Source organism: Myotis daubentonii, chromosome 11 (genome assembly GCF_963259705.1).
Source record: "Myotis daubentonii chromosome 11, mMyoDau2.1, whole genome shotgun sequence".
Taxonomy (NCBI): domain Eukaryota; kingdom Metazoa; phylum Chordata; class Mammalia; order Chiroptera; family Vespertilionidae; genus Myotis; species Myotis daubentonii.
Genome location: NC_081850.1, coordinates 30,371,710 through 30,387,824, shown reverse-complemented (window position 1 = coordinate 30,387,824; position 16,115 = coordinate 30,371,710). Strand labels below are relative to the sequence as shown.

Below are 16,115 nucleotides of genomic sequence, written 5' to 3'. Positions count from 1 at the left end.
CCCTTATTTTACTTAACACAACGGCCCCAAAGTGAAAGAGTAGTGATGCTGCCAGTTCAGATATGCCAGAGAGAAGCATTAAAGTGCCTCCTTTAAGAGAAAAGGTGATTCCAGTACAATAAGCTATTTTGAGAGAGAGGGAACAGTCACATAACTTTTATTTCAATATATTGGTAGACTTGTTCTATTTTATTGTCAGCTATTGTTAATCTCTCACTGTGCCTAATTCATGAATTAAACATGTATGTAAAGGAAAATACATAGTCTAAATGGGATTCAGTACCATCTTTGGTTCTAAGCATCCCCTGGGGTCTTGTAATGTAGCCCCAGTAGCTAAGGAGGCACCACTGTATTAGTTTAAATTTATTTCATTTCAAAATTATTTAAAATTATTTTCATTTTAAAAATCACTTTAAGGAAGACAGTGAGAGGCATCCTTATATTTCCCTTTATGTGTGTATAACATTTACACAATTTGCTCATTAATGGTCAATGATGTCAAGGATTAAACACGTGAGGCTCTGCTGTGAAAATCTAGGGCCTTCAGCAGAGGAAACATCATTCAGTGAACAAAATCCAGTTTAAACTAGTGGGAAGAAACATAGCTATTAAGTCTCAACATTTCCCAGATACAACATATTTTATTAAACATAATTATCAAAGTTTTCTAAAATTCTGGTTCCAAGGAACTGCATAGTAAGTATGTACGTATACAGTTTCTATAAGATGCATGCAAAGCTAGGATTAATCAAACATTTTTAGTTTTCTTCTTTTTTTTAAAATTGATTTCAGAGAGGAAGGGAGACAAAGAGGAGAGAGAGAGAGAGAGAGAGAGAGAGAGAGAGAGAGAGAGAGAGAGAGAGAGAGAGAAGAAGAAGAAGAAGAAGAAGAAGAAGAAGAAGAAGAAGAAGAAGAAGAAGAAGAAGAAGAAGAAGAAGAGAGACAGAGAGGAGAGAGAGAGAGAGAGAGAGAGAGAGAGAGAGAGAGAGAGAGAGAGAGAAAGAGAGAAACATCAATGATGAGAGAGAATCATCTATTGGCTGCCTCCTGCACGCCCCCTACTGGGGATCGAGTGCTAAACCCGGGCATGTGCCCTTGACCAGAATTGAACCTGAGACCCTTCAGTTTGCAGGCCAGCACTCTATCCACTGAGCCAAACCAGCTACAGCTAGTATTCTTGATATAAACCACAAATATTCTAATAATATTTATACTATTTGTCATCCAAATAGCAATATGTTTTTATTATCTGATGTTTCACATTACACTATTGCTGTGGTACAAATTTGGAGAAATATAATGGACCGGTAAATTCTAAGACAAAAACACACTGGCTTTATAAAAATGTTCATTATTCTTCTGTGGTTAAAGCTTAGGTTGGACTAATGTCTTTTTTGTTTGTTTGTTTGTTTTAATGCCCTTTCTTAATTGGGGATATACATACTGTGGGCTTGAATCATGGGATCAAAGTAATGCTCTCGAAGTAAGAGTCAACCCATACCTGAAAACTATATGTTAATACTGACCAAGGTCAACCCAATCAATTTAATAATTTTATTTTTTTAAAAAGAAGTCAGAGTCAGTTCTGACCTACTGATTTCCACTGCCCTGCCAGGAGCATCTCAGTCTGCTCTCCATTCAAGCCTGCAAGGTCATTCCTTCCCTTGGCAGAAATTTCACTAAGCCTGAAACTATGAGACAACCAGTCCCGGAACACCACCATATACAAGTAAAGAATCCCAGAAAGAAAGGAATGCTGAGGCAGCTAGAGGAAGAATACCAGTATCTCCTCAGGGGAGGCCAGCCACATGACGCGAATGTCTCAAAATCTCCACAAACGTGTGAAGAATAAAAGTAGTTCAAGTTGGGTAAGGGTTCTGAGTATTTCATCCCAGTAACAGATAGAATAAAAGGAATGCGGAGAGTTCTACAACACTGAACAGATGGTTAAAAAGAATTCTCTGGATCTCCACATACTGATTCCATTCCATTTCTGATTTCCAGAAAATCTAAACATATACCATCTATTCACTTTGTGCAAAGACTTAAACACTGGCACACAGGAATCTGGGTGGGAAAATAAAGATGGATAGTGCAGGCTCTATGTTCTCTGGTATCTGCATATTCTAGGTGGGGAAATGAAGAGATGTATTAGGTGGTACTGTATGTGGAGTACCACCTAATGTGGTTTAACCTAGCACCTACGAAGAAATAGGACCTGGAGAGGATTATGCTAAGCAAAATCAGCCAGTCACAGAAAGGCACACATCACATGATCTCACTCACATGTGGAATCTAAAGAACAAAATAAACTGATGAACAAAATAGATGCAGAGATGTAGAAACATGGAACAGACTGTGGAATCTCAGAAGGAGGATGGGTGTGTGTGGGTGAGGAGAGATTAACCAAAGAATTTATATGCATATATGCATAACCCATGGACACAGACAATAGTGTGGTGAAGGCCTGGGGAGTTGGGAGGGGGAGCAGGAAACCTTCAGGCTAGAAAGAGTCAATGCGGGGGGGACACCTATAATACTTTCAAAAATAAAGATAAATTTTTAAAAAATCATAATTCACTGGCCTAAGCCTATTCCTAATTCTCCATGTCATAGTTGTCTTTTCTATCAGCTTTAACCATAACTGTTCAGTAAAGTAGTGAGTGACATTTATGCAAAAATATAGAGAAAACTTCAAACCAATGAATTTGCTGGTTGTCTTAAATCTCAAGACTTCACGCAACAGGCCAATTAGTATGAGAAAGGACAATGTAAGATTAAAAAATAAACTACAAAAATGTCACTATCACTGAAATGTAAAAGCCAACACTTTATTCAAAGGCATCCCTCAGGTTACATATTCCATAGATTAAGTGATGGCCAGTACATTTTGTTTCAAAGTTATGATTGTTCACAGATTTTAGAAGTATTATATTATACATTAATATATACTACAATCAGGAATTTTACTATTAAAATGAAATTTCATGAGAATTTCTGAATTCTCCATGGAAGCAATTACTAAATAGCCTAAAAACTGTGGTTTAGTTGAAGCTCATATATGTGAGATAAACTCAGTAATTCTTCATAGTCACATAAATATAAGGTTTTTTGGTAACAGTATACAAAAACAACAACAACACAATTTAATGAGTTTACTGATTACCTGGGGATGAACCATGATTGGGGAATGCTTTTTGGGGGTTTGGGGGGAGTGCTTTTTAACTCGTAGGTTGGCAGCAAAGAAAACTACAGATTTTCTCTACAAGAGGTTATAAATCTGGATTCTCCCACCTCCAACTCAGGCTCAGTGGGAAGGTCTCAAGAAAACAAATGTGCAGACATCTAAACTGTAAGTATTTCCTACCTTAATATCTAAATCTTCATTGATTAACAAAGACCTGGAATTGTGAATGAAAATCCCAAGATAATCTATATATATAAAAGCCTAAGCAGCCAAATGAACAAACGACCGAACAACTGGTCGACCGGTCGCTATGATGCATACTGACCACCAGGGGGCAGGCATTCAATGCAGGAGCTGCCCCCTGATGGTCAGTGCACTCCCATAGCCAACCTCCCATGGCCCTTCCCCCCCACTGGCCAACCTCCCACCACCCCAATTGTCCCTGATCATCAGCCAGGCTGAGGGACCCCACCTGTGCACAAATTCATGCACCGTGCCTCTAGTTTTAGATATAAATGATATTGACAATTCTAAATACTAATAAATGTTGATACAGTGACTAAAAAGTGATGAGATAATCTTTAAAATAGATAATAAAATAGACACTATTATTCCTTTCTCTTTGGTTATTCTTTTTCTGCTCATTTTAGGACCCCCATCTTATGAGAATGGGAGTTTGATGATTTCATGTAAAACATTAGACAGTTACTAATATGGGAGTAGATGTATTTTCTTCATTTTGAAATTAAATTTCAGGAGTTTAGCCTTGGTTGTCTGTATTCAAATAGAGGTTGTTTCCATAGCAAGACAGTCAGTATGCCCCACTGAACATGTATCTCCTATGCAAGGCAAAAAACTAGCTTGATATAATGGCGTTCTTAAAAAAAATTAAAATAAAGCCCAGAAGACTATCTTGAAGGAATTCTGCCATCTGTAATCCTGCTGCTTGAGGCAGTTCACGGTGGCAGGATGTGAGGCAAATCTTATGACATTTAGACAAATTTGGCAGTGAGCACGGCGCCTGGGAGGGTGCTCACCATCACAGCTGTTCTTCCCTTTATGCCTTTACCTAAAGGTGTGTTCCTACAAAGTTATGTGAGAAGTGATTTTGAAGGAGTCGATCAAATCACAGTTTAAATGTTCCAGAGGAGATTTCTATGGACAGGGGCAGGAGGATAATCCTTTTATAATCATCTCTTAATTTATTGGCTTTACAACGCCAGGCCTTCCTTCACGCTGGCTTTTCCTACTGCGGCCAATCAAAGTAACTCTAAAGAACACTGAGCTTTGTTCTTTAGAAAGAACAATGTGATATTTAGCCCTTTTTCTTTTCTTCATTCTCTTTTCTGTTCCCATCTTTTGTGCAATTTGCCTCCTTAGAATCCCCATGGAGGGGGTGGGGAGGGAAAAAATAACAACAAATAAAACGAAGTCAACACCTAGTTCCAGATGGCAGCTCCTCTGCCAGGGTGTGTTGTTGGGAGAGCTTGAAGCTGCCGATGCCTTCCCTACCTAGAGGAGGTGCCCTCCGAACCCCCCCCCCCCCGCCCCCAGATTGCTCCTTCACACCATTCAAGCCTCAGCTCAAATATCCCGCCTCACAGAGACCTCCGATCACTCCAAAATAACCCCTAGGGGCTGCCCTATGCTTCATGCCAATACGCCTTTATTTTTCAGTTTATCACTCACTGACATTTTATTCTATACTGATTTGTCCACTGTTAAGTAGCTAGTCCTGGTCAGAAAACAAATTTCGGGAGGGCAGCGTCTGCTTTGCTGACCGATGCATGCCCAGTAATGGGAAAGGTACCTGACAAATAATTGATGCTCCAAAAAGTATTTGTTAAAGGACTGACTAGATAATTTAGGTAAATTATATTCCCGTGTTCTTGTTTTTTTCTTATGAAATATATATATATATATATATATATATATATATATATATATATTTTTTAAAACAAAAAGTTGATCAGAGCTTCTTTTTTTCCCCTGGGTCAGAAGTCACTCATCCCATTTAGAAAATCAGCATTACTCGCTCCCCAAACATGTTCAAGGCACATAGCTGCACAGATCGGTTACCTGCTCCTGTGGTGGACACCAGCTTGGGCTTGCTGCGAGCACCGTCTCCTTTGGTGGTGTAGGCTGTGACGGTGAGGGAGTAGGAAGTTTCAGGCTGCAGCCCAGAAATAATCATGTCCTGAAATGACACAGTAGAATGGCACTGATTCAAAACATGCTCCCAACGCTCTGGGGGAAAGATCAAGGCATCCGCTAGCATTTCTGTGCATGCTTCAACATTCCCTGCAGCCATGCCAAGCACTGGAAGTTGCATGCCTGGAGCTCATGCTATGGATGATGTTTTCATGCTGACATTGAAGTGGGGTCAGCCTGCGTAGGGCAGCTCTAAGGGAAAGTAGTTAAAAACATAAAACCCGGAGACAGAACTCCTGAATTCTTAAATTTAAACTCACTTCCCCTTATGTATAAGCTTGGTGATCCAAGGTCTATGAGTTCAACTCTGTGCCTCAGTTTCTCATGTGAACGTTATGCGTAATAAGACCGCATAGGGCTACTGAAGGACTGAATGGGTTACATCCGGTAAATGATGAGAACTACGCCTGGCTCACAGTGAGCAATCTGTAAACGAGCTGTTAGTTTCTGCCAGTAGCTCTCCATGCACATCCACTACAGCCTGGCCCACAGACTGCGGATGGGCTGATGCCAACGCCGTCTGCTTTACCACCCTGGACCGATCTTGCCAAACGGCTGATCTGTTGGACCTGGACATACTGAGATTCAGATAAGTTTCTTGGGACTCATGAAACATGTCATGGGCTGATCGTGTGGGCTATGAACAATAATCATTATAGACTCAGGAGAATCTTCTGTTCAACTGAATGATTTTCTGATCTAAAACCAAATGAAAGGACTGGCTCTGCCATATCACAAATATTGTTCAAGTAATTCTGACTGTTTAGAAAATGTTAAATATCACCAACATCAGTCATCAAAACTCTCTGTTTTTGTCTTAGCAAAGGCCCCAAGCTGTGGTAGTTATTAAGACTAGACAGAGAACTGTTCGTCCAAATTGGAGGTTACACGGTTCTTTACATAGAGCTATTGATTTGTCCTGGTATTTTCTTTAGAGATACACACAGAGAGAGAGCAATATAATGAATAAAAAACCCTTTCAGATTTTTGGTACAGCTATGTTTTCAAATTAAGTGTGATACATTTAAGAAAATATACAATGTCATTGCTTCCCACATCTAAAGACAATGCGAGTGAGAGTTTAGTGAATGGGCTGGATTGTGTGGAGGACTGGAGGACTTTTCTGTGCAAGGCTGTAATGGGCACCATAGAACTCAATGGTTGACAATGATCCCAAATACGATAGCTTTTACAATGTGCTTTTCTCAAAACAGGGGGAGTATCAACAGCGGAAATTCCAGTATTTCAGACTCCATCTTGAAGAGCCATTGGGAATACTGTTCTGCCAGATGAATGGACTAAATTTGGGAGAGAAATTTTATTTTCAGGAACTTGGAATGGTTTCACTAACATTACAGAGACTATAAAAACCAAGTGAACCACCTGAGAGTGGCATTTTAAACTGTGGCAGACAATAGCCATTCCCAAAATCGTGATGGGTGCATGCCAACCTTATTGTTTTCAATGTCCCCCTTCACATGCTACTTGATGCTGCTGGAAGCAGGCAAGGCTGGGAGGGGAAAAAGAAGCAAGGCTTGGTTCTGCCACTGAATTGTGTGGCAAGACGTTTATATCCTCTGAGCCTTGTACAAGTTCTTCAATTATACAAGTAGGTTAACTGCTCGTGTCCTTCCTCTAGCCCATATGACAGGATATTGTAAACAATGCAATTTGAAGTTGGTCAAGCCCTGTGTGGCCCTACAAACTCAGCTGGCTACATCTCTGTCTGCCTGGATCGCACCTTCTCAGGTTACATTTTCTCTCTTTAAGCTGAGGGTGTACTTCCCTGGTGGCTTCCTACCCTCTGCGGGTTAGTGTGGCTGATATCTTGGCCAGTTCCTCACTCGTTGCCTTTCCCTATCCCACTCCACTCCACTTCGTGCCCTTGCTTGCTAAAAGTTGGTATTACTGGATGTTCTGTAACAGTCACTGGTCTTCTGTTCACAACAAACAAACAAACAAACAAAAAAAGAAAGAAACAAACAAACAAACAACTGCATTCATTTTCAGATCTTAAAGGCTTTCCTGCCTTTATCCCAAATTCATTTCTAGCCCTGGCTTCCTCCAGTAGCACGTACATTGCACACATCTGCTGGACGGTTTCCCTGGGCTGTCTGTCACGTGTGCCCTCAAGCTTCGCTTAACTAAAGCTGAACTAACATTCCCAGAAGCAGACTCCCCTCCTTACTTCTTTATTTTAACAAACGGTGGAGCATCTTCCAAACTTCGCAGCCATACTTTGATCTCTTTTTTCTTCCTCAAATTCTTAGCTAGTCAGCAAGTTTTTGTCAATTCTTTAAAATATCGATCATAAACATCCCTTATTCCGTTTCTGTTGCCCAGACTCTGTTGAACTGTTATCCCTGCGCAGCTATGTTAGTAAAAGAGCTCTTTCCACCTATTTCCAAAGAAGTTTATGAAACACTGCTATGTTATTGATTTTTCAACATTATACTAAAACGGATTTCTTGGCTGTATTTAGCATAACTTACTAACCAGAACCCTTTATTTCTGTCAAACTGGCAAACTCACTGTCACCTGACTATATCACACCTGTGACTGCCTCAATCTGCTCACCTTTAAAAAATATGTTCCCGCCTCCAACTCTATAGTTGCACACACACAATACACATACATTTTCACTTCTTCAATCCCCGTTTATCCTTTAAGTTCTCAACTAAATTTTCAGGACCTCTTCTACCAGCTGGTCTAGTGTTTCTAAACGCCTAGCTCTTACTGATATTTGTCACTCATTTACTAATTAATTATACATTGCTTGATGTCATTACATATATTGTATTTCATGAAACTTTTCTAAACTTTACATCCTTCCTAGCCACCTAGACTATAAGCACTTAAGAGGCAAGTGCCACATCTTATATCCCCCCAGTACCATATGTAGAATAAGCTCTCAATAATAACATAATCCACTCAATCAAATTGTTTTAAAAACTCCTCCCTCAGTGTGACACATTTTACTTCTTGCCATGACTCATTCAAGTTTAATAAAATCTGTATGGATACAACAGAGAATCGCCATTTCTGGATAGAGTTCATTGGTGCCAGGTCTATGTCATGTGATCCACTGAGTCGGATGTATGAGCAGCCTACAGCATACAACTTGACAGCTCGGGTCTGTGGTGCCGCCATGTAAAGCATGCCTCCTCGAACTGTGTCACAAGGCAGAGTTAGTAGCAGCCACCAAAATAAGATGAGCTCATGATATTTCTTATGCAATCAGTAGCACCATGCCAATTTCACAAAATCAAACCAAAATATAAAGTATAACATAGTAAAGATAATTTAAAAACAATTTGTTAGTTCATGCATTCAAACAGTGATGGTATATCACAAATACATGAAAGAGGAGTATCAGGGGAAAAAAGCACTTATAATCTGTTTTGACAAAGCAGTCAAAAATTACTCACATGTTCAGTAGTATCATCAAATTCCCACTGATTGAGATTAAGAAGGTTGGGGAGGGAGAAACAAAATAAAAAGAAATGAAGAGAAATTTGTAGCCTGATAAAGGCAATGGTGTCCTTGTTAGATTTAAGGGGAAAAAAGCAATTGAAACAGTGTATACAATCAAATTCCAAGGAGTTTAAGTGTACTATGCCACCACCTTCATTCCCAATGGAAAGGTCAAAAGTAAATATGCTCTCTATTATTACCACTAAAACCACCGATTTTCCAAATTTTCCACTGGGATAAATTAATGAGGCACAGCAAAAAGCTACTGCACACTACTTTGTGACATTTATTTTGACTTTTTCTTTAAGTTACATAGTTAATTCAAGATTATTAAGATTAACATCTCTTGTCAATACTGAAATCCTATAGTCCTGGTGAAGTCCTGCAAGATGTAATGAAATAAATTTCAATGAATATTTAAAGAGAAAATATGAGATGAGCAGGAAAAAAGGGGGCAGGGATACACAAGGAAAATCAGCAAATTAATAAAGAATAGCCAAAGTAGAAGTGAAGAAAAAAAGGAGATTGAGTGGCGTTTAAGGCAATTTTGTATCATGTGATTCCATTAACTACCACATTCTCAATGAAAAGAGCAACAGGACTGCAGTTCTGTAATGTAATATTCTCTAAGAACAGAAGAACATCAAAGCATGATGATCTTATCAATTTCTTTTTCACAATTGCAGATGTACAAAATAAAACATAAGTACTGATGGCATTATTTTATGTTATGAGTGCGCTCTATTTTATAAGCAGCACAAATAAAAAATTTGAAAAAACAAGCCAGTGGCCCTTTTCCAGATCTCAGGGACACTATGAATCTCAACCCCATTTACAGAACTGACCTCTAAACCAAAACCATACAACTGGATTCAAGGGTGAGAAGTTAGCCACTAATCCAGCTCCCTGTAGGAGAATATTTCAAGACTCAAGCAAACATAAGAATCTTTGTGAGTTGATTATGTCAAGACTTGGGGTAAATCATTTCCTCAGAGCCACGGTGCTATTTATTTGCCCTCTTCTTTCCATTGAGGCAGAGATGCAAAGTTTGGCAACCTGGAGCAGTAGTTCACAACTTGGTCCATAATCTTTCTCACTTTCATATAAAACAAGGAATTTTCTACTGAAACGTGTCAAATTATTTTAAAATATTTTTTATATTTTAATTGATTTTGAGGGAGAGGGAGAGGGAGAGGGAGAAACACAGATGTGATGTGAGAGCAAAACACCAATCAGGTGCCTCCTGCACGCCTCCTACCAGGAATTGAACCAGCAACCTTTTGATGAACTGTATGACACCCAACCAACTGAGCTACACAGGCCAGGACAGAAATGTTTCAAATTTTCACAAATATCAGCCATTGCCATGACCAGCTACTGATTTGCTGGATAATCAAAGCACTTCTCTATTCATCATATGCCATCAATTTTGGACCAAGCATAGATAAGCTAATCCAGCAGTCGTCAACTGGTGGTCTAGGAGGTCCAAAAGGTTGGCGACTGCTGACTAGTCCATGGGGTATGTATAATTCCCATCATTGTAGTCATTCATTGAAATCTTCCTCTCCCTTTAAAAAAAATGACATATGGATTTATTATGGTACTATCTTTGAGTCACCACTAGCTTATGGATAAATTAATTTTGTTTTAAACAACTGATTACAAAACCAATTTATGACTACATAGTTATAAACAACTTCCTTAGGATCAATTTCTCACATACTCAACTAATACTTTTCCTAACTTGGCTCAACGTAAGGATCCCATTTACTCCCTGGGAAACCCTCATTTTTATCATGGTCATTATCTTCATTTTCTGGGAAATGAAACAATTCTTTTCACCAAATATGTAATTCAATAAAGAAGTTATAAATAATACACTATCAGGATACCTTTCCCGAAAAAGATTGTCTGTTCTTCAACGGGAGAGCTCATATGTTTAAAAATTAGGTCAACTTAATTCTAAGTAGTTTTAATACAGCAGAAAGTAGATGCTATCAGCAGAACTGCTTCTCAGAATTCTTCCCCTTGATTTGATTAAATGCATTTTGAGGTCAGAAAGGCAAACTCAGATACAGCTATGGAGAGCTGAGTGCCTGCATTTGAAGAAAACAGTTAACATGTTTTTAATCATCTGTGTCATTTCACTACAATTTATTGTCTCACTTGATGGCACCTCTGATTGAGAAGGCATAGGCCCCTTATGGACAGGACGCTGTACGAGGTTTTTAAAACGTAAAGAAAATCAACATGGGGCCCATGTCAAGTGACAGATTAAGGAAAGCACCCTAGAGAAACAGGTCCGAACCAGAGCCTCACCTGTGCATCAGCCAGCATGACATCCTTCAGCATGGGCTGGCCCTTGGGCTCCCCATTTTCCATCTTCACATAATGCACCTGGTATCCTCTGATCTGGCCATGCTGTTTGTTGGGCACGGGCGAGCGCCATGTGACTTTAACAGATGTTGAGTTGACAGCCTCTACCTCGACTTTGCGAGGAGGACCACTAGGAACTGGAACAACATCATTGGATAAAAGAAAATTATAGGCACTTGTCCCACCCAGTCACAGCATTTTCTTTACTTAGGTTTGTTTTTTTTTTCTTTTTTAAAAAATGGGCAAGACCCACTCTGTCTCCTTGTGGAATACAGACATTTTCAACCAATGAAAATGCTCAACCAATCTGCTCTACCTTTTAAGAAAAGATCAAAAAACATGACCGATGCCAAAAAAAAGTATGGAAGAAAAAAAGAGTATCAGAGAAATAGAAAAACATGTAAAAAATGTACAAAAGCCAAGGAAGATGCTTTGAGGTTCAAAGCATTAAAGCACAAAGAGGTATAGCATTGAAATAATAACAAAAACTGGTTGTTGGTTGCTGTGTGTGTTTTTTTTTAAAGGTTTCTTTTTGGCAGGAAAAAAAAAAGATTCTTGATTACATGGATTTTCTTCTTTTTTTTCTCATATCAAAGGTATTCCATACAACAAATGCCAAAACTTAAATGTGGAGCATCAGTGCTGCTGAAATATGCAAGACAAAAAGGCAACAAGAAGACAAGAAGGCCGTTTTTAAAAGTTAACTTCAAAATGCCAAGAAAGTGGCTACAAAAAAGCCAAGGAAAATGCGGAAGACGTTAGATGGAGGTACAGAGGAAGAGCCTGGATTGCAAGGTCATAGGAGCCAGCTGTCCATTTAAAGGGAAGCAAATTATTGTGTTCAGATTAAAAGCAAAAGTAAAAAAAAAAAAAGAAAAAAAGCCCAGGCTGTAAGAAAGACAGGTCTTTGGCAAAAAGTGACGTTAGAGCGATGTTGGGTAAAAAAGATGAGCAGAGAAAAATGGGGTACTGTTAGCCTATCAAAAGACAGCAGACCAGGACTGTGTCAGAAGGGAGCAAACGGACGTAGCAGAGGCAACATACCATCTTCATCGGTTCGAATCAACACGGACAAGCTCTCGGGGCCAGGGCCGACGTCTGTGTGGGCTGTCACAGTGATCCGGTACTCAGTCCATTTTTCCAGCTGTTCCAAAAGGTATTTGGTAGTGTCCGCAGGAATTCCCAAAATCTCGTGAGCTTTGTCATCTTCTCCATCCACTGCGGTGTACTTGATGGAGTATTCAGTAATAATGCCATTCTGCTTTTCCACTGGTGGAGGTTGCCAACTTACCAAAATACTAGTGGAACTTGGGCTGGTGCAACTAATGTCTTGAGGAGGAGCTGACGGCTCTTATTTTGGTAGTGAGTTAAAGGAGGGTTTGAGTGAAAGGACAGGAGTGGTTGGAAAAAAAAATGATAAAACAAAAGAAAAGGCAAAATAAATAAACGAACATTAAGGGCAATGAAACAAAAACAAGGCTTTGAAACTTAAAATAAATTTTTAAAAATAAATTATGTACCTTGGCTTAGTCACATGAACAAACCAAAAAAAATGAATAAATGACCAGAAACAAATGTTAAATAATGAGTGGGGGGAATATGTGAACATGAAACCTGGAGATAATAGAGCCTCCAATAAAATTACCTACCTGCAATTTAAATTCTTCTTCTAAACCAATCCCTCAGTAGTCCCCGGCCCTACTACACAGACTACCCAACTTCAAAAAAGCTGCAAATACTGCAAGATATATTAATGAGCATCTTGATGAGGCTTCACAGATGCTGTTTCAAGCTTTCATTTCTACATTCCAGGATGAAGGCAATTCCGATACAGCATTCATTTATGAAAGCATTATTTATTTAGTGTGAAAAGCTGCAATAACTACTAGATTCCCTTCCACAATTCCAATTATTTTTAAAGGAAAGAAATAAAAACCCAACAAACATAAAAGGGTTCCCTCTGACTACCTGAAAAACTGACTGTGCCTGACCAGTTTTAATGAAAAGCATTAACCTAACATTGACCATAGCCCGTGTACAGTGAGCATGCAGAATCAATAAAGGAGGAAAAGGCATAGTTCAAGATTTACCTACCCGAGAGCAATGTCAGGCTTGTTGATTCTGACTGTAACTTGTACTTACCCTACATCAGCTTTCAGCTTTTTATAAAATTATAACTCTTCGTGAGACACCATTGCTAGTGAAGAATTATATTCCACCAGCAAATTTTGGTAAAATCAATAATCATCATCTATCTCTTACAAAATGTCAATAACACAGCCATTAAAAAGAACCATTTAAAAACCCACAAAACATCTGGAAAAGGTATGACTTATCTTTCATTTTGTACATTAATTCCTTTCATTTTTCTATATAATTATTCGTATAAAGTAGGGTTGACAAAAGGAGTGACAAGATAAACTTTCTTATTGCCCATTTTAAAATAAACTGGTCACCTTCTGAGCAATTACTTTCCATGACATTAATCAAACATACCATCACTTGAAAAAAATTCAAAAGCAATAAGGACCAATACAGGTGCTATCATAAATTATTTTTAAAGTTAATAACATATGTTCCTAAAAAAACAAACAAATGGGATAAGACATGCATACATACATAGATATTTTTAAGGCAGTATTTATGGTACAATTAATGAGTAAATCATTTCTAACTGTTTGTATTTCAATATGTACAAACAGTAGTTTGACACTGTGGGTCTTAATCTTATGTAGTGCCAGGTCTATTGAACCATTTAGAGCAGCGGTTCTCAACCTGTGGGTCGCGACCCCTTTGGCAGTGGAATGACCCTTTCACAAGGGTTGCCTAAGACCATCCTGCATAACAGATATTTACATCACGAGTCAAAACAGTAGCAATATTACAGTTATGAAGTAGGAACGAAAATAATTTTATGGTCGGGTCACAACATGAGGAACTGTATTTAAAGGGCCAGAAGGTTGAGAGCCACTGATTTAGAGGATTATCAGCCTTTACATGTATTGCATTTTTCATTATAGATAATTCAAAGGGAAAGAAAGCTCCCTGTACTGACACAAAGAAAATCCTCACTGAAAGGCTTGTAAATTTAGAGTAAGATTTTTAAAATCACTAGAACATCATTTTTATTGATTCTGACTACAGGAACTTATACTTCAAATTATAACACTATTTTAAAGGCATCATCATTATTCATAATAAATTGAGTTATTCATGTAACAGCAAGGTCTCATTTGTAATTCTTTTTAAAAAGCTGATTTGGTTTTCATGACATTGCCACCTTCAGACCTTCTATTCAATACCATTTGAAGCTATTATTTTTAATAAAGAAAATATAAGCTTTTTGTATAGTTATAAAAAAGTCTATTCTGTCCCTATGTAAGTACATATGTATGTATGTATGCAAAAAAGTCATTTGTAAAATACAATCTTAGAGCATGGTCAATTCCTTTTAATTAAATATCTGATTTAAAAAATTATCTTCTACAATATTACTTATTAGCCTGGCTGGAATTCAAAGCAGACATACTAAACTGCATTAACATGCTTCAGATTTGAAGAGAAAGACAATTTTATGGGAATAAAGTATAACCACTAATCAGTTAAGCACAGGCTCCTAATACTTTTCATATGAATTATGATGTTTTGAAAAAGGGAAGAATATGATTTTTACTATAAAAAAAAACCTGAAAGATGCCAGATTTCCAAAGAAGAATAAAATATGAAAGATTTGCTTATATGAAAGAAAATTTATATTTTAAAATACATAAATTTTATGTTTGGTGATGGATCTAAAAATTAAGTCAATATAGCACCCTCTTTACAAAATGTAATACATTTGTATTATTCTTATCTATTGCATGTCACTATATCAAAATCACTTATAAATTATCAAAAAATCTAAGAAATAACTCTATAAAACTATTCAACTCAAGGTAAATGGTTAATGACTAATTATAGAAACTTATCAATAAAGAGCAAATAGTATTCTAAGCCACCAAACTTTCCATGAAAAACAATCTCCCATATAAGACTTTGCAAAAAACAATCTTAACAATCTGCCCAGGATAAAATGAACCCTCACTGTGATAAACACAACTATTCTCAAAGTAACAGTTCCAAAATGAAATTGAACCTGAAGAAACAAAATAGAATTTAGGATTGCAAATGTACTTGTGATTATTCCATTGTTCCTAAATTTGTCCAGATACAGATTTGCTGTGAATGTTCCAAATTTTCGCATGTACTACTAGCAGAGTTAATGACAACCTAGTCACAAGAGCTCAGCTTTTTCTCTGAGTAGGAACAAATACGTGAAATGAAGAGTTATTTGCTAGCAAAGTTAAAACCGATGTGCTTAAAAAAAGGTAACACTTTGGTCTTTTGGCTGCCTCTTGCGTTTGCTAAGCCTTCCTCTGATTATTATGCAGTGTTATATGCATAATATGGGGCTTGATTTAACTCCTCTCACCCACTTTTCTCATCTCTCAATTTCTCTGAAGGTCTTTCAATTTAGGTCCTGCTATTTTGGACCAAATTTGAAAACAACATAGCTCACGGTTGTACTCTAATCCCCAAAGTTGGAAGCTTGCTAGCATAGAGACTGCTGACTAGTAAGCATATTAATTAGCAGCTCTGTTTGCTGGTGGGGATAAAATCCGGCAACACCTCCTAGTGAAAAAAAGGGCAGGAAGGAAGTAAAGAGAGACACCTACTTGACTGCATGGTTCTAGCTGATATTTCAGCTGTGGAAGCACCCAAGCCTTGAGGAGAGCGTGCAGCCAGACGGAAGTAGTACAAGCTGTTTGGTTTCAGCCCTTGCAGTCTATAAGACGTCCCTGGCTCAATGGTAATTCGTTGCTGTAGA

General features: G+C 38.1%; 1 protein-coding gene across 12 annotated transcripts in view; it reads right to left on the bottom strand.

Moving 5' to 3' along the window:
- Nucleotides 1–16,115, bottom strand: part of PTPRD (protein tyrosine phosphatase receptor type D) — a 506,304-nt gene that overhangs the window by 168,375 nt on the left and 321,814 nt on the right. For 5 of the 12 annotated variants that reach the window (XM_059656673.1, XM_059656670.1, XM_059656671.1 and 2 more), the window contains 5 exons: nucleotides 15,964–16,108; nucleotides 12,293–12,598; nucleotides 11,192–11,385; nucleotides 8,827–8,853; nucleotides 5,267–5,384 (listed from right to left, as the gene is read on the bottom strand). In XM_059656673.1, coding sequence (XP_059512656.1) covers nucleotides 5,267–5,384; nucleotides 8,827–8,853; nucleotides 11,192–11,385; nucleotides 12,293–12,598; nucleotides 15,964–16,108 — 790 coding nt within the window. The remainder of the gene's footprint in view (nucleotides 1–5,266; nucleotides 5,385–8,826; nucleotides 8,854–11,191; nucleotides 11,386–12,292; nucleotides 12,599–15,963; nucleotides 16,109–16,115) is intronic. The other 7 variants (XM_059656675.1, XM_059656676.1, XM_059656680.1 and 4 more) reach the window with 2 other exon arrangements.